This window comes from Pochonia chlamydosporia, chromosome 1 (genome assembly GCF_001653235.2).
Source record: "Pochonia chlamydosporia 170 chromosome 1, whole genome shotgun sequence".
NCBI classification, from domain to species: Eukaryota; Fungi; Ascomycota; class Sordariomycetes; order Hypocreales; family Clavicipitaceae; genus Pochonia; species Pochonia chlamydosporia.
In genome coordinates, this window is record NC_035790.1 from 5,944,468 (window position 1) to 5,961,961 (window position 17,494).

At 51.3% G+C, this 17,494-nt stretch overlaps 6 protein-coding genes across 6 annotated transcripts; 3 read left to right on the plus strand and 3 right to left on the minus strand.

Moving 5' to 3' along the window:
- Positions 1-26: 26 nt before the first annotated feature.
- On the plus strand, positions 27-833 carry VFPPC_13109 (C6 transcription factor; the record flags this gene model as incomplete). The annotated part of the gene is made up of 1 exon (XM_018290886.1): positions 27-833. The coding sequence occupies one exon, from the start codon at positions 27-29 to the stop codon at positions 831-833; it is 807 nt and encodes a 268-aa protein (XP_018150036.1).
- Positions 834-1,133: 300 nt separating this feature from the next.
- Positions 1,134-2,436, minus strand: VFPPC_13110 (glycoside hydrolase family 92 protein; the record flags this gene model as incomplete). The annotated part of the gene is made up of 5 exons (XM_018290887.1): positions 1,134-1,217; positions 1,270-1,410; positions 1,465-1,764; positions 1,818-1,987; positions 2,037-2,436. 5 exons carry the CDS (start codon positions 2,434-2,436, stop codon positions 1,134-1,136), a joined length of 1,095 nt encoding a protein of 364 aa, XP_018150037.1.
- A 3,801-nt stretch (positions 2,437-6,237) lies between these two features.
- VFPPC_01558 (delta 8-(E)-sphingolipid desaturase) lies at positions 6,238-8,438 on the plus strand (the record flags this gene model as incomplete). The annotated part of the gene is made up of 4 exons (XM_018281358.1): positions 6,238-6,416; positions 6,729-7,398; positions 7,459-7,596; positions 7,686-8,438. 4 exons carry the CDS (start codon positions 6,238-6,240, stop codon positions 8,436-8,438), a joined length of 1,740 nt encoding a protein of 579 aa, XP_018150039.1.
- A 246-nt stretch (positions 8,439-8,684) lies between these two features.
- VFPPC_01559 (oxidoreductase) lies at positions 8,685-10,563 on the minus strand (the record flags this gene model as incomplete). The annotated part of the gene is made up of 2 exons (XM_018281359.1): positions 8,685-9,772; positions 9,843-10,563. The coding sequence occupies 2 exons, from the start codon at positions 10,561-10,563 to the stop codon at positions 8,685-8,687; spliced, it is 1,809 nt and encodes a 602-aa protein (XP_018150040.1).
- Positions 10,564-11,362: 799 nt separating this feature from the next.
- Positions 11,363-13,230, minus strand: VFPPC_13111 (pheromone-regulated membrane protein; the record flags this gene model as incomplete). Its single annotated transcript, XM_018290888.1, has 2 exons — positions 11,363-12,681; positions 12,741-13,230. The coding sequence occupies 2 exons, from the start codon at positions 13,228-13,230 to the stop codon at positions 11,363-11,365; spliced, it is 1,809 nt and encodes a 602-aa protein (XP_018150041.1).
- Positions 13,231-16,482: 3,252 nt separating this feature from the next.
- On the plus strand, positions 16,483-17,178 carry VFPPC_01560 (hypothetical protein; the record flags this gene model as incomplete). Its single annotated transcript, XM_018281360.1, has 1 exon — positions 16,483-17,178. One exon carries the CDS (start codon positions 16,483-16,485, stop codon positions 17,176-17,178), a length of 696 nt encoding a protein of 231 aa, XP_018150042.1.
- Positions 17,179-17,494: the final 316 nt, after the last annotated feature.

Below are 17,494 nucleotides of genomic sequence, written 5' to 3' on the forward strand. Positions count from 1 at the left end.
CCCAAAAACACCATCCATCTGTCAAAATGCTACGCAGCGCATCTCGCTGGGTCCTAGGCAAAGGCCTCCCTTCTCTCGACAACGAAGAAAAGGGCTTCCCACCCGTCGACCACCACCACCAAACATTCGACCCAGCCGCCAACGCAAGCCGGCCCCTCACCATCATCACGACCGACGAAAGCGCCCTCGTCCCCCCGCGGGACAAGCTCCTCGTCTTCCGCTCCCTCACCGGCATCGACACCGTCCCCACGGTCTCCAACGCCGGCCACGCCACCCGCGCCGCCCCCAACCTAGGCATATACCCTCGCGTCGTCAAGGCCGAGGCCAAAGCATCCCGCAGCTTCAACGTATACAACATCATTGTCAATTTCTGCCTCGGCACGCAAATCATCGTTGCGGCCGCGCTGACGGCCCTCGGCGCCGCCAACGGGTCCCGTGTGGCGGTCACGGCTTTTGGGGCCATCAACACTATTATCGCTGGGTTTCTGACCTACCTCAAGGGGTCGGGCATGCCGCAGCGCCTCAAGTATATACAGGATGAGTTCAAGGCCGTGAGGGAGTTCATCGAGCAGCGGGAGCGGGAGTTTTGTTTGGCGGATTGTGCGTTGGATCCGATTGTGGAGGCTAGTATCATCAATGAGATGTATCAGGATGCGAAGCAGAATTTGGAGGGGAATAATAAGACGCCCGGGGGGAAGCAGGGCGGTAGGCGTGAGCATGGCAAGGAATCGAGTACTATTTCGTCGATGCTGGGGCAGAGGTTGTCCAAGCTGTCTGAGTCGACGGGCTCGACTAGAGTGCCGGGACCGGGATCGGGATCGGAAAAGATGTGATTTGGCTTGGAGTGTTTGCTTTTGGTGATGGACGAGGTGCAGCTGTGTCGTGTGTCTGAGCTGGGTGATGTTAATAGGTCAGTATGTGCAAATGATGTTTAATAAAACCCGTAGGCTGATCAAAGGCGCAATGGCGCTTTGGGTTGTTGGTGTTGTTCACGAGCTTCACGCAGTAAATTCTTCAATCTGTGCGATGATTGAATTGAAAGGGACACGTGGTAGAGTTCAGAGCTTTTCCAATAATACAAACCAGTTATACAAGATAGAATCCAAAATACCCAATCATACACACCTACAAGCTTACTCCCCATCGTCTTCCTCATCCTCACTACTCTCGTCATCAACACCTAGATCCGGCATAATCACGCTATTCAAAAATGAGACCTGCAAACATATTAGTCCACAGCACCATCAAACGGTGTTAATCAGCACCCACAAATCCAGCGAGGCCACGCATAATGTCCTTCACCTTGTCCTGTGCGGTATTCTTGGCAAGCATATCCGCATCGATTTTGGTTCCGACGGTATAGTTGCGCAGCTTCAAAAGCTCGATATCCCTATGCGTAGTCTCATAGCCCTAGATACCGTTAACGAGTGATGTCTTTTCCCGTGTCCGCCAAATTCAACCCACCATTGGCCGTTTCTTGAGCGCATTCTCTTGATTTTTCTGCACAAACGCCTTTATCACCGCCTCCGGACCAGCATTCGCCTTGACATTCGGAAAAAACGCCCTTCTGAATAACGGATCATCAAACGTCCGACGCCATCTATCAGGATGTCTATCGATGCTGCGTCGGAGCTTGTGGATGAATTCTGCCTCAGGGTGCCAGAGGCCGCCGCCGATGAATGACGATCCAGGCTCGCAGTGGATGTAGTAACATGCGTAGGGTCCCTTCCTGCCTGTCCTTGACCAGGCAGCTGAGAAGTGAGGCTGCTGAAGGTCAGAAACTACCTCGACGGTTTGTTTGGGCGGAAAAGAAGTACCTTGTATGGCGTCTTGATCTTGCTGAATCGAACGTCTCTGTAGATACGAAAAATGACATCTTTGACAGGTAACTCAGGAATGGTCTCGTCTACTTCGATGAGTGTTTGTGTAGTGGCCTCCACAAATGACTCCCAATCTTTGAGAGCTCGTCGGTATTCGTCGTCATGTGCTTGCGGATGTCAGTGTAAAGCAAACTCCTTTGGTATACAGACACTCACATTTCAGCCACGACCTCTGGTTATTCGCCTTCAAATCTTTGAGGAAAAGCAATGTGTTTTTGTGTATTTTGTTATCCTCATATTCCACGCCTCCCGTGTCTCTCATCTTTATCAAGGGGATGATTTCCACCTTTCTTGGGGCGTCATCATCGTCTTCGTCGGCCTCGTCATCCACTTCTTCATGGTCCTCATCGGCAGTGTCCTCTTCGTATTGGTCTTCATCGGCTTGTTTTGAAACTGATTTCCTCTGTCCTGACGCCCGGCGTGGCTTCTTGGCCGGCGCTTTATTATCTGAGTCTGAGTCTTCAAAGTAGGAGCTCTTTTGTGCAGAGGTAGACAATCGACCAGACCTTCTTCGATTGGTGCTCGGCTCTGGTGCTGATCTTTTACGAGACGGCATTTTATTGAAAATTTGTGGCAGAATTATGTACTTGATTTCGTTGGGATGGATGGAATTTACGGCATTATGGACTTGGACGTTGAAGTTGATTCACGATCGAGGGATGAGTGGTTGCGTCATTGGCCATTGGCCAAATTGGTTCTTGCGACAACCCGCGTTGGTGCGCGTCTCCGTCGTGGGGCTGACAGAGTATCAGCCAGCAATTGTGAGCTTCTTCAAATTTGTAAGCACCTACCCTACAGAGCCGCCACCCTCCTTCTTTTTGCCCTTTGCTCTGGCGGTAGTTAAGTAACAACCTTCTTGAATTTACCAGTCGTATAGCCATCGACTAAATATTCACATGCCACAGAGTAGCATTTTCGTTGCACTGGCGAGACGCCACCATGTCGTTCGTACGAGTAGATAATACCCAACACCTTAAATCACGCATCTGACACTTCGATACTGGCAGCCCGTAGCTTTACGAAATTATAAATGTGAAGTATATGGCGGGAATTTGGTACCAAAAGATAACTTCAAAAGCGATGGAACATCAAAACTCATGTTCTAACACAGATTCGAAGATTGATTTGTTGATGTCTGAGCGTCTTCTGTCGACAGTGCTGGCCGGCTTCGTCCTCATTCGTGCTCGGCCAGCTTCACAATGAAAGACTCGCGAATCCGGCCAGCTGCAGAAAAGGATGAACTCGTGCTGCCATGTGCTCTTAAGATGCGGACACGCAGGTGAGAGTATGGACACGGGACAACAGGCGCACTGGTCTTTGAGTCATGGCCACAATGTCATTCCGGAATGAAGTGATTGGGCGCCGGCAAACGGCACTTGAAAGTCGCCTGGACCAGCCAGGGAGATATGATTGATTAATTGATTGATCGTGGTGATGGGCACTTCTTTCTGCCTCAGCCCAGGTACGATATTCGAGCTGCATATTTGGATAACCGGCGGAAGAATACCCACCCAGCAAATGCGCAATTGGAGGAATTGTACGGAGTACTCAGTGCAACGGAGTATTTTAGCCACAACCTAACAGGGTATGTACGTATTCAGCATCTTGCGCAGGATCATGGATACAAAGGTGACAACAAGCACGGGGGAAATTGGAATGTCTGCTGGTTGGGCCTTCCAAGGAGGTGTTTGAGCCAACGGTCAGGGCCGCCAAGTGATAAGATGTGGTATCAAGAGGCACTGGGTCTGGTGGCCAATTCCAATTCAGCTTGAGACGAAGATGGAGGCACACACCCGATGACCTACCAAGACCAAGGGCAGCCTCACAGCGTTTCCTGCCACAAAAGCCAATCCGTGTCCAACATGAGACTGTGCAAGGCAAGGTTGGTTGTTGCAGCGTCAGTGCCAACGGTCAAGCGAGATGTGTTACAATACTTTCTGCAATAATTTGCTCCGTCGGCCCGCAAATGGCCGTGTTTGGAAATTGAAGCCTCCTTTCTCCAATTCTCATCTTACAGGATACACCCCATCTGGCGGCGAGATGTTTTTCCAATAGGATCAGCTGTTCATCGTAAGACGCCGACGCAAAAGCCCAAGCAGACAGAAGCAAGACGGAGGAGCATCCACAATTGTCACTGGGATTCGACTGATCATCTAGACCAAAGCAAAACGAAGGTGGCCAGCTCGCGCTCCTCCCCTGGCACTCGGTGACCCATTTGTTGATAGACAGTCGATGAACACAAAGGTGGATCGTTTGCGAGTAATTGCGCTTCGTCAAATTGCCAAGCTTTCTCATATGCTGGGTTGGATGCCTCAACGGTGAATTCCGTCTAGCGTCGAGCTGGCACGTTGCCACGAAAAACGCCACAGAAGCAACTTTTTTTTAGTCCAGAAAAAAAGAATAGCGTCGAAGAATTCAAGGCTAATGCAGATGGGAGAGTCAAGGGTCGGCCTTATTGCATGCTGTACCAAGTCTCCGTCGGCGTCTTTTCATGTGGCCATTTTGCGCGCATTTTGAAAGATGGGAGTGCAGAAGAAGTGACATGGAGGACAAGAAGCGGCCGCAAACGGGAGGAGGCAGGCTCAGGGCAGGTGCAAGTCACTGCAAGTGCAGCCATGCTGCCATGCCATGACCAGCCGTGACCTGCCATGCCAGGCACAGGCACATGGTTGGTGGACATGGACCCACTTATCCAGACCCTGCAAAGCCCCAAAAACCCCCAAGATGCGGCCAATACTTGCATGCAATGATTGAAGTGGCTTGCTCAATCCAGTAGGTGAGCAACACGCGAGTAATTGCTTGGCCAACTTGGTGAAGTTCTGGTTCTCGTTCAGTCCTCACCTCGCCTTATCCAAAGATGCTCTGTGTGCCTTCAGCCTTCCAGGCCCTTTGCGCCTCGTACGTACATGCCATTCACCGACTTGGGGCGGCAGGATGGTTGGAAGGATGGAGGGATGGATATTTGTTTGTGCCATCTATCCTCATCCAACAGCATCAGTTGATAATTGTACGTAATTCTCCCTGCAATGCAAACCGAGTCAACTTGACACTTGGCGTTTGACCAAGTGTCGTGTCGTAGACCCAGTCAACAAAGCACAGAGGATCGAATTTACATTACTGCAGTTGTGTCAACTCCGAGTTTGACGCTGTCTACTCCCTACCTCGTACCCGAATCTGCTGGCGCAAACTCTCCTTGGGTCCAAGTCGTGTCCTCTAGCAACGGAATATTCTCCGTGTGCAGACATCGACAATGTGTATGGAGTATTATACGGAGTACTCCGTACCTGGACTGGACCAGAAAATACACCAGATGTTCATGCAGCGCAAGAGATGACGGCACAGAGTGGCGCAGCCCAGATACACGAGTATTCTGAGGCTCTCATTGTGGGGTCTGGTCTGGTGTATGCGGACCCTTTGTTTGTCTGTGATGCATCCTTGTTTGATCTCCCACCCCCGAGTGGTCTGGTCTGTCCGACTTTTGCCTTGCCTTGCCTTGCCTGCCAGTTAAACCTGCTCAAGTGCTTGTCTGCACAGTATGCTTCTGCTCATGATCCATAAAAAGACACACGCACCTGTTTCTGCTCCTGTCAATCCTTCCTAGCTCGCAAGCTATCGCAAAGATGGTACATGGGGGTGTCCATCTGGCCCACTATCCACCTCGGGGGCGTTTGCGAGCAAGAGGTCCATGTCCATCCATCCATGAGCCTAATGGTCCGCCGAGGAACAGGAAAGGGGAACTTAATCTTGACTTTTGCATGGAGCATGGAGTATGGAGTATGGAGTACAGGAGTACTTCTCTTTTCTGTGGTCCCCGACACGCGTAAACGAATTTGGGTAGGAAGCCGGTCCTGTCTACGTCTGGTCAGTCCTTTCTGTCATGAATTCTAGAACAGATCAGATGAGGGCTGGAGGGTAACTGCGGCAGCCAAGAATTTAGAGCCTGCTTCTTATTTCCCCATCGTCCCAGTTCTGTTCACTTTTCCATGGTGGTGCATTTCTCTTTGAACGTCTCATTGCAATATTATCATTGCATTGCCTCGGTGCCTGCTGTCAAGCTTGATTACAGTCCGTCACTTGATTCATTCACTGCTCGACAAGTTGCCATGACACAATAGGAAGCTGTACCTACCTTCACTTCTCTCTTCGCTCCTTCCCTCGAAGTAAATATTATTTTCGACACAAGCCCTCGACACTTTACGTTCCCTCGCACAAAACTTTTCTCACGAGCTCTTTGTTCCTTTTCTACTTTGACAGCATTCCCTCGATTCTTTTGCGACACTGCATTTCCTCATCGATCCAGGACGAATCCTCCCCTACGAAAGCATCACCAGCGGGTGATTGCAATACAAACGCCGAAATGAGCCGCGATCAGATTCTGTCCGCGGAGGCGGTCGATTCAATGATTGCGAACGGAGATACCATTGTCATTTTCGAAGAATATGTTCTCCGTCTCAATTCCTGGTTAGATCGCCATCCAGGTGGTCGCCTTGCCATCTTGCACATGGTCGGAAGAGATGCCACTGATGAAATTACAGCGTAAATATTTCCCCTTTATTATTTCTGGAACCCAAAGTGCCATCTTTTTAAATCTTGTCATTCTGTTGTATTTCAATTTCGTTGGGCGGTGCTGTTTTGTTGGAGGGTATTGTGGGTAATATTTACCCCGGTCGGCTGTGGTCGTGGTGGAAAAGGAAGCCATCCCCAGATGTCAGATCTGGATCTTGAGTTTAAAGTCAGATCCGCTGCCGGTGGCTGATGGGGCTCCCTGCATAACGCAAATCGCACAACAACCTCTATTTCCCACTGCAACTTACATGAGTAATCGTGTGCTGACACCCTGCGATTTAGGTACCACACTGAACGCACTTTAAGAACCATGAAGGCATACCGGATCGGCCGGAAGCCAATGGGTCCCTGGACCAACCGCACACCACCAATCAGAGGTGGTGTGTTCCAGACAGGAACCCAATCAGATATTGTGCCTGACAAATCGGAGGCTCAGTTATTAGCATTAGATCAGGAGAAGGACTTTGTTGATGAGGGTTACGGCAGTGGTATTAGTAGAGTTGCCTCCCGCGACATGTCCCACAGATCAAGTCCCGATCCCGAACTAGAATATGCAACTGGCAGCCAACTCAACTTGGAACAGCCCGTACCACGTGGCAAAGCTCCTCATTTGGGGGACGACACCATCAAAAGCAAGAAACCTATTCGCCGGCACAAGGCTACCGAACCTCAACTTGCTTTGAACCCCGAAGAATGGACCGAGTGGGCCATTCAACAGGGCAAGGTGACTGACGGCCGAGACTTTCCTGCGCTGGAGTCTGATATCCAAGGAGATATTGCTCTCAAGTACAGACTCTTGCATCGTCGTATCCAAGATGAGGGTCTTTACAACTGCCCGTACATCGAGTATGGCAAGGAGATGGCTCGCTACACGACCCTGTTCGGCTTATTTCTCTTCACACTCTACCATGGCTGGTTCATGACTTCTGCTGTCTTCCTTGGCCTCTTCTGGGTTAGTCACTCTGCTGCTCCCTTTGCTTACAAACCAACAACTTATACTGACTGAGTGTAGCACCAAATCATGTTTACGGCCCATGATGCTGGACATCGGGCGATTACGACGATCTTTGCTGTTGACACTCTCATTGGTTTATTTATTGCCGACTTCTGCTGCGGGCTGTCCATGGGCTGGTGGAAGAGCAGCCATAATGTTCATCACTTAATTACCAACATGCCGGCAAGTCCCCCAGATCTACCCGGTGGCTCATATCGAGAGCTTTTACTAACGACAACTTATAGGAACACGATCCTGATATTCAAAACCTCCCTCTCTTCGCGACATGCCCTTCATTCTTCAAGTCCCTTCGCTCGAGCTACTATGACTTTACATTCGTTTGGGACGCCGCGGCTGAATTCCTCGTCCCCTTCCAGAAGTATACCTACTACCCTGTTATGGGTATTGCCCGCTTCAACCTTTATCTTCTCTCGTGGCACCACGTTCTTTCTGCCAAATCATCCTCCCTAGGAAGCAGCAAGGCATGGTGGATTCGTCCCACCGAGATTGCCTTCATGTCCTGCTACTGGTTCATATTCGGCTACCTCCTGCTCTGGCGCACTCTACCAACATGGACCATCCGCGTGGCATTTGTCCTAGTTTCGCACATTGTTACTATGCCTCTGCACGTCCAGATTACCCTTTCGCACTGGGGCATGTCTACATCCGACCTTGGCGAGGACGAATCTTTCCCCCAACGACAGTTGCGAACGACCCTTGATGTTGATTGCCCTGCTTGGCTAGACTTTATTCATGGCGGTTTACAATTCCAGGCCATTCACCACCTGTTTCCCCGAGTACCGCGCCACAACCTGCGTAAGGTTCAGGTCATGGTTAGAGAATTCTGCGCAGACACTGGTATCCCCTATTCGATCCTGGGATTCATGGACGGAAACCGCAAAGTCATTGGTCGATTGGAGCAAGTCAGTGAGCAGGTCAAAATACTGGTCAACTGCCAAAAGTACATGGCCGAGACTGGGGAGAGCGGGTTGCATTGAGCTAGTCGTAGTTGATTCTTTCGTTTCTTGAATTTGCCGCACTCATCATGACCTAGCATCGATGGACATACACGGAAAAAGTTTATGCATAATTGGTCAGGCGTTGTAGACTAGAATTGTTATATTATAAGAACTTTCAAAAATTGTACGTTGTCACATGGCTAACTTTTTGCCCGCACCTTCCCCAAATAAGAAACACATCTGGGACGCCTTGGAATCAAACCCGAACTCCAACCAGTGCAAATATCAATATCCAAAGTCTTCCCAAACCACCTCCTCACCATTCAGCCACCTATTCAACAACTCCAGCAATCTCGGCCCAGCACACAAGTAAAACTTTCTCTTCTCGCCCATATACCCTTTCACATCATCTTGTCCGATTCTCCTCCTCTCCATCACCACGCCTGCCTCCTTCAACTTGCGCACCATCTCCTCATCGCCCTCCCCTCCCGTAACAAACAGCTTCGTCACTCCAGCCAAGCCAGGAATCCTGTCAAACGTGTCCACCGCAAGACCTAAATCCTCACCCCTCAAACCCCACAGCAAACTCAACTCTACACCCGCATCCAACACTCGTCTCGCCTGTGCCAGAATCGGCGTTATCCCAACTCCACCCGCTACATAAACCGGTTTCTCTGTCCCCGTCTGCACAGGTAATCTAAACTTGGTCTCGCCGCCGAACCCAAGCACAGGAATATCAAGCGGCGCTCGTATATTTCGCCTCCATAAAAGTCCCGTTGCGGGACCGTGTCTCCGCGCCGTGATTTGAAACTCGTCGTCTTTCCAGCCCGGCGGACTGGATACGGTAAAGGTACGTATAAAGTCGTCGTTTATGCTTTGCGGATCCTCATCCCGCATGTGTGCGTACCCGAAGCCCAATTCTGGCTCAAAGTCAAGTGAAACATGTTGTCCTGCTTCCCACTTCGGCAGTGGTTGTCCGCTGGTCGAAGCAAGTTTGAATGTGAAGGTGTTGATGGAGGGTGATAGGACCTGGCGGTCGATGAGGGTGGCAGTGATGTCTGCCCGCGCTGAGTTGACTGCCTGGGGATCGTTCTTCTCGGAAATCAAGTGTCGAAGGGGTGGGTTGTATGGCGAGTATTCGCCTTGCGCGCCGCGGAAGGGTAGACCTGCCTTGACGAAGCGGGCTGCTGAGACGGTGATCTTGACGGCTAGTTGGGTTCTTGCGAGGAGGGACGACGCTTCCTTTCCGACTAGGATTTCTGCTCGACCTGTGAGGTAGAGCACGTTTGCTGTATCGTAGTCGGGGATGACTATGCCGATTAGGGGGTTTACTTTGAGGTTGCCTAGTGTTTGGTATAATCTGTTTCCAGAGACTACAACCATCAGCAAAAGCCTTCAAAATGAGACAAATATCGGGGGGGAAACAAATAGGGAGAAACTTACATTCTGGATACACCAATTCCACCTGTCCACCCTCATTCTTCACCACCCTCACAAACCCAGGACTCCCACCCCTATGATTCGTATCCATCGTCTCCCCATTCGTGCTCGACACAAAAATCATGTCCGCCTTGTACACCAGATCCAGCGCCTCCCTCGGCAGCGGCAGCTCATCACTCACAAGCAACGCGCTCCCAGGATCATGCCTCACCACATCCTTCTTGTTCAAATACTTGGGGCAATTGCCCAGACTCTCCGTCACCACCATCGCGGCCTGAACATCACCCACACCCTCATCACCGTCCTTCACCACCGCCCCCGCAACCATCACACCCGCCAGTTTCACACGGTCCCTCGTCTCCAGATCAATCGCCAAACCGGCCATCATCTTGCCCTGCCCGTCGTTGGGCCGTACGATTCCACCATCTCCTTGGTTCGTCCACAACGCCTCGAATACAGGATCATAGCGCATGTCAACTGCGCTGTTGAAGCCCAACACTCCCTGTGCGACTGGACCTGCAAATCCCCGTTCACCACCCCAGATTGTTGTCCACGGGCGACCCTGGCTGTCGAGTGTTCCTAGTGCAACGAGTGGTGACTGCCGGACACGCATGGCATACGGCATCGGTAGGCCCGGAGCGGTCGGATTTCTGCCAGCAGGTACGTGGAGCATGTTCCGCATGGCGTCTTCGCCCTCGTGGAAGGACGATAGTTGAGACGGCATGTTGATGGATGTGTAGTTGTCTGTTAGGAGGGACTGTGACGCAATGTATTGCACAAGTGGGATGGCCGTCAGGTTAAGCAGGTGCATGGGATCATATTTATTGAAATTATTTGTGGTTTAATACTGGTCAAGGGCACAGCACGCCTTTGTCATGACCAGGCAACGATTCCGCATTGGCAGGAAGGATGATGAAATAGCTACCGACCGGATTGCCATGCTTGTCAAGATAAATGCCAGCTGCTGTTTGGCTTTTGGGCTGTTTTACAAATCACAGATGTCCGAGACAACCCCACCAATTGTGTTGTCACTTGTCAGGCCATGGGTATTGCGAAAGCTTTGAGCTACACCAATTTGGGACGAATTGTCAGCGCCACTCTAACCACGTCTTTGGAATCAATTGTATTCAGCTTATGAAAGCTTCTGGTAGGTGTGAATGTAAATGTAGAAATCGGCAATCAATCATTCGCCGTTTTGATGTCGTCAAAAGCAACCCCGGTATCCTCTCCAAGATGCACTCACTACTATACCACATCCCCCCCCTGCCATCTCGTAGCCGCCTTCTTCTTCTTAGCCTCATTCTCTCGCAAGGCTGTGATAAGTTCAACTCCGGCCAAACGCCTCATACTTTGGCGGGTATCTATACAGAAGTAATTAACAAAAATATTGCAAAATATTCATTCAAGGCCTTGTCTCTGCCCAAGCCCAGCGCCTAGTGTCATAAAAGTGAATCTTGTTCAAAATTGTAGCCCAATTTACATGCCCCCGAGCCTGCAGGTGATGTCTCATACTCCGCGGCATCTTAATAATATCCACGGTTTTGCTGTGATTCAACATCATATCCGTATTGTCCTGTCTGATAGCTCGGTGACATGCCTTGAGATTGTCCGCTTAGCGGACCCCTAGGCGGTATCGGCGCAGTCATATTTCTCTGTGGAGGATACTGCTGAGGGCCAGGTCCTCTTCTAGGAGGCGCAATTGACCCTGCTGGTCCCGTCATGCTGCGAACCTGGGGTGGAGGCACGCCGTTGCTTCGAAATGATGGAGCCGGGCTTTCCCGGCCACCATTGCCAGAGTAGGGATTGTATGGCTGGTACGAACCGCTTTGTGGTTGGTACGCAACAGGCCCTGTGTTACTCCGGCTGACAGGCGGTGGTGCGCCATAATTGCTCCCCATTGAACCATTCGTCGGCGTTCTTGTAGGACCGGGATACGAAGGCAAGTTGCTCTCCGTCAGCGCGGGACTGGCAGTGATGGTCCTCAGAGGAGTACCTGTTGAACCATTTGCCATTGGTCCGTACCCCGGTCTGCCACTGGAGAAGCTTCGTTGCGAGTTTGATGTACCAGGTCGAGTTGGCGGGCCGAACCCGTTTTTAAGGTCAAAATCGGCAAGACTGGGAGCGGGCGACTGCGACCGGGAGTATCCCATATCTGCAGCAGAAGATACCAAGGGGGCGTTGGAGGAGTAACTGGAAAGCGAGCCCGAGGTGCCGGTTCTCTGCATCGGCCGCCTGCCATCCATCGAGCTCAATTCGATACTGCCAGGTGTGCCTGGGCGGGATGAGTATACCGGAAGAGTAGCTGTCTTCTCGTCGCGCCCGAAAGTAGGCATTTGAGGGAGGCTGTCATCCATGCCAGGTTGAACATTGGGTATTGTGGGCAGTGTAGCCTTGTGATCCATATACGGTCCCTTCTCGCCGTTTTTCTTGGCCAATTCCAGTTCAGCTTTATATCTGTTGGCTTGGCCCTTGGCAAGGGCTTTGTTGACCTTTGTGGTGACAATGCGTAATAGTTTCTTGTTGACTTTCCGCTCACAGTATCCTCTCAAACCGCCATCGGCGCGTGGGATCCAATGGAAGAGGAAGAAAACGTAGAATAACACGGCCATCAGCAGGAACAAGGCCGAAAAGACCCAGATGACGAAAGTAAAACACATGCCCGACAAGATGACCGCTTGTTGGTAATCCTCGGAAGCGAGCACCTTGACCTTGTCGAAGAAGCCCAGAATGGCTCCATCCACACTGGTGGCCGTAGGCGCTAGTTTCGCAACATACACAGACCTCAGCGTCAAACCGTTGACTACCTGGCGAGGACCAGAGCAGAAGATGACTCGAATCCATGCTGGGGACTGCAAGTTAGATCTAATTCGGTGACATAAGCATCATCAAGAGCAAACTTACATTTAAAACTGAAGTAAGTAAACAGAGCGACATATTCAGAGCCTTTTTTACTCTTGGTCAGCTCGGCAAAGACCAAGAATCTTCTCCAACCTTGACCAGAACCGAAACGAATCGACTCCCAACGGACTGCCAAACTGTCGAGGAAACATTCAGCCACATTACCGCGCCTCATAACGCGGAAGGCCCGTACTCCCTCAAAGGCGAGGTTAACGAAGGAAAGGAGGATGCAGACGGAGAAGATCCATTTGGAAACGTCAAATGGAATGGCTGGATCGATCTTGGACGACCATTTGTTGAATGCGAGTAAATTCACAGCGGTAAAGCTGTCGACGGCATAGACGGCAATTGAAATAATCAGCATAAACCACAAATAGGTGTAAGCAAATCCTGGGCCGCAGCCCTTGGCCTTGAAGTCTTGCAGGTTAATATAATCCCATTTCTGATCGGCGAACTCTCGAGTTTGCTTTTTTCGATTGCTTGCGCAGCCCATATTGTCGAAATACTGGACTCACGCGGCGGTCCTGCCGGTTTAAGTGACTGATAACGAAGTTTATAATGTTGAAATGAGTGTCGTTGGTTGTTGCGGCTTGGAGAGAGCGGTAAAAGTGTTGCGGACCTGCCGACAGCACTCTTCGCTCCTCGCCGTGGGATAGTATAACCCTTCCCGCCCAAGCTGGAATATTCGAAGGAGTGAAGTTGACGGCGGCCAGAACTCTTTTCAAGTAGCACCAGGAAGACGAAACAGAGACGCCTTTCGCTAGAACCCTACTGTATGCTGCCCATATCCTTGACGCACAAATAATCTTGGCTAAGGTGATCGTGGTCGACCCAGCAATGGAGGCGTTTCGCGGTCGTCGGCGTCGTAAACAATTCTTCACCAAGCCAGCATCAAAAGCAAAGACTGCATGCGTCGAAACGCAGGGGAAATTCTACCAAGGCTAAAGATGCAATGGTGAAGAGAGATGGAGTTGGTGTACCAAGGCACGCTGTGCAAAGGTCTGATTTGCCCTGGTCGTTCCGGGTCTCCGGTTTCAAAGGCAGGTTATTGAGACCGTTGGGGGTTCACGGGCGGGTTCTTGGCGAAGGAGTCGTTCAGCCTCGAAACAGCCGGTAAATAGCTTAGATTGGCACGAAAGAAGACGCGTGCCGAGACGTGGCAGGCGAAAATTGGGCTGTATCCAGCAAGAATCAAATGGGAAAAGGACGCAAATGAGTGACTGTTGCAGACGTTGGAATGGAGAGGTGTGTCGGTTGGAGACAGGAAGATGGGAAAGACAGACAGACAATGGAGAGGAGCACGATGGGAACCTTGGACAAGGCGGGTGAGCTTGGAGGGCGAATGACGGTCAGCTAGTAATTGACCCGGCAGACCAAACAAGTCAGACTTGACATGGACTGATAGACATGAACCAGACTGGCATGGGAAAGAATGCACACAATAGAGGAGGCTAGCATCCCTTCTGTCCATTTGCCTCCTCGTTCCTTCCCCAGGATCGAACTTGACAACAGTGCACGGTGAAAGTGACATGCCCGACTAGGCGTTGGCGCACTTGTCTGCTTGTTCCTGAACCCCTGGCGCCGGGAACAATCGCATCTGCACCACCATTGGCCCGTCTTGGCTTGTTGCAAGGGGTCTTACGCTGCTGCCAGGGGCTATTATCCCTGATTGGCCTGCCTGGGCTGCCGCTCAAACCTCCTCCCCACCATTGTGTTGAGCATGCAATTCCAACGGATGGCGAAGAGACCAGACCTCTTCCGTCTCACTGCTCCAGTCAATTCCCCCTTTGCACGCAGCCGCGAGTCTCAGTGCGACTGTACGGAGTAGAGAGTGCATATGTTTCAAAGCGAGGACAGGCGCGGCTCGATGGCTGCGAAAACAAACGCATGAAATCGTTCGATTCATTCTCCAGAGCAGAACAGTCAGTCCCTTGTGTCAAACTTAGCATCTTCCTGTATGCGACGCCCGTTGAAACTACTAATTCGAGTCAGCTTGCACCTAACTACCTAGGTAGATAAGCAGACAAGGGACAAAAGACCACGCGAACCCGATCAAGCCTCGCATCTGGGGGTGAGGAGGAGGAGATGGACATGGGCAAGCGTTATGCTCCACCCTTTCGTGCCAATGACTGAGTTGACCATCAACCGTGAAACACCAGTTGGCGCCATCGACCCCCTGTGATGACATCGGTCTTCCTGTGAAGAATGGCGGCCGGTTTTGCAGTATTCCGATGTTGCTCATGTTTGACCCGCATGCATGCATGTGTTGGATGGTATTTTTCGTCGATTATCGGTCCAGTGAAGAGAGGAGTGGAGTTGGCAAGACTCTAGAGTCCAGCCGCTGGCTAAATCTGGTGATGCCGCACGAGATGTTCATCCGGACGTGATATGTATGCTTACCACGGAGCATGGGCTTCAGCATCAAGTCACCGCTTGTCTTGTGTATCACGAGGCAGTTCTGTATCGCCGCACGTGTGGTTCGATGTCGAGTTCAAGATGACGGCGAAAACATGCCTCGGTATGTATTCGACCTGCGTCATACATATCCCGTGGTTTCATATTTATTATGCGGGCGACTTGAAGCACCGTCTTCAGATGTTCTAGCAATTATTCAATTATTTCCTCAAGCTACCGCCATTGCTGCTTACAATGACGATATTGACAGCTTGACGAACCACGCGACGAGGAAATTGCTTCACTTGTGGCAAAGCTAAGGGAACTACTATCAAGACTAGTTGTGGCCGATCTGACAATTCATTTGGCATGGCAGCGTGACGTCGAAAACGGGTTTACAATGCCCGTTGCAATCAAAAACGTTTTGCGAAAGGGCAACTGGGCCACGCCTCTTATCCACCGGCAAAATGCAATGGATCTATTCATGAAGGGACACGCCTGTCCGTCTCTTGCCTGTTTATGCTAATCTTTGCTCCCATTGCCTGCACGTGTGTTTCGTGACTGTTGCCGCCGTGCATTGCATATCGAAGAACGTGCTGACAGGTGATGGAGGATCGGGGATGCTTGGATGCCTACGCGAATTCGTTCCGACGTCTAGTATATGTTGGTCTCGCTTTGTTATGCACTGCGCAGCAAAGGCCATAATCTGGCCGCGCATCTATTCCGTGGCCAAGGAATATTGCAGATATTCTAAATGTAGGTCTAGAAGCCGATGCAAATTTGGCAATGACACCAGACGTATTCATGTCTTCCTGACAATGTGTGCTGTACGGAGTGCTGTTGCCGGCTACAACATTGAGTGCATCCAACTATTTACATAGCAGGTAGCAATATTGGAGGCTTGCCAAACTGATTCCATTTTACTCACAGTGTGATGAGTCACCACACAATGTGATTGCAATCAATTGAAATGACTTGAATGACTTCATATCCGATAGATCACCAGCACAGACCAGCCCCCAACACGGAAGCGGCTAGCGTGGCCACTCCCACCCAAACCCATCGCCCAGCTCAAAACACTCAACCACTCACAGCGCAACTACATTGGCCAAAGCAAACGACTCCATACTTTACCCATCCAGCAATCAACGTCAAGCCAAAAACCATCAACACATGCCCAGTTCTCCAACATCACTCCCTCAATCACCCGCCTCACCGCGCACACGAACCACATAGCGTGACCCAAGTCCAGAAACCGACAAACTACTCACCGGGCTGCTACAGCCAGCCGTCGGCACGGTCACCGCCCTCACCTCACGAGCCTCCATCTCCATTCAACCCCGTCAACATCATGGCTCTCCCAAACGCAACACCTCCCCTCCTACTGACGAAGCGCCTTAACGCTTTCCTCCACGCCAACCAAACACCTCAACTTCCCACGCTCCTCCTCACCACCTACCACGGCAAACTCCTCGCGCACACAAGCCCCCACCCCGTGTCTGTCCTGCGAACGCACGCAACCGTCGCGGCATCCCTCCTCGCCATTCACACGTCGTCCTCCGTGGACGTTCCCTCCGCGCTCCCCGGCTCGCGGACCCCCGATCCTATCACCAGCTCTCCCGTCCTCGGGCCCGAACACTCAGACAATGACGACGTAGCGCCTCACGACATGTCCGCGTCCAGCAAGGCCGCTGCACGAAGAAGAGCCGCCAAGTCGGTCAAACCCGTCACCATTACAGTCCAGCTTAGCGGTGGGACCGTCATCATCCGCCGCCTTAAATGCGGCTTGTTGTTCGTGTGTGTTGGTCCTTCGGCGCATGATCTCCAGCCCGATGCGCACTTGCAGGAGAACGGCGACACCGTCGGTAGCCCGAGCGAGGTGGAAAGCCTGGTCAGTGCAGGGGGTCAAACGACGTCCAGCTTAGATAGCCTGGGTGCTGCGTCGGTCGTGGCGATGAGGAGACATGCGGGGGATTTAGCTCGCTGGCTGGATGATAAGTTAGGCACTTTGCGGGTTCCAGAGGAGGGTGTCGGGTCGAGTGAGTGAAGGGGTTTCGAAAGACATCTTTGACTTGATTTGTTGCTTTAAAAGTCGGGAGTCGGGGCATTTATTGGCGTTGGGATGGAAAGATTTGGCATCTGGCTCTTTTTCTTCATGGCATGAGGTGGTTTAACACCTCGGTGGACGTTTTGTTTAGCGTGTCTCTTTCGATACCAATATGCTTAATTATTCCATTTCTGTGTCTGGGCCATACTGCTAAAGGTCTCTGATGCGCAGTCTTGAGGTGTCGTGATTATGGAATGCGTATATCCTCCGAATTTGAGCGTCGTGTAACACCTTTCCACATAATACAGTGATCAAC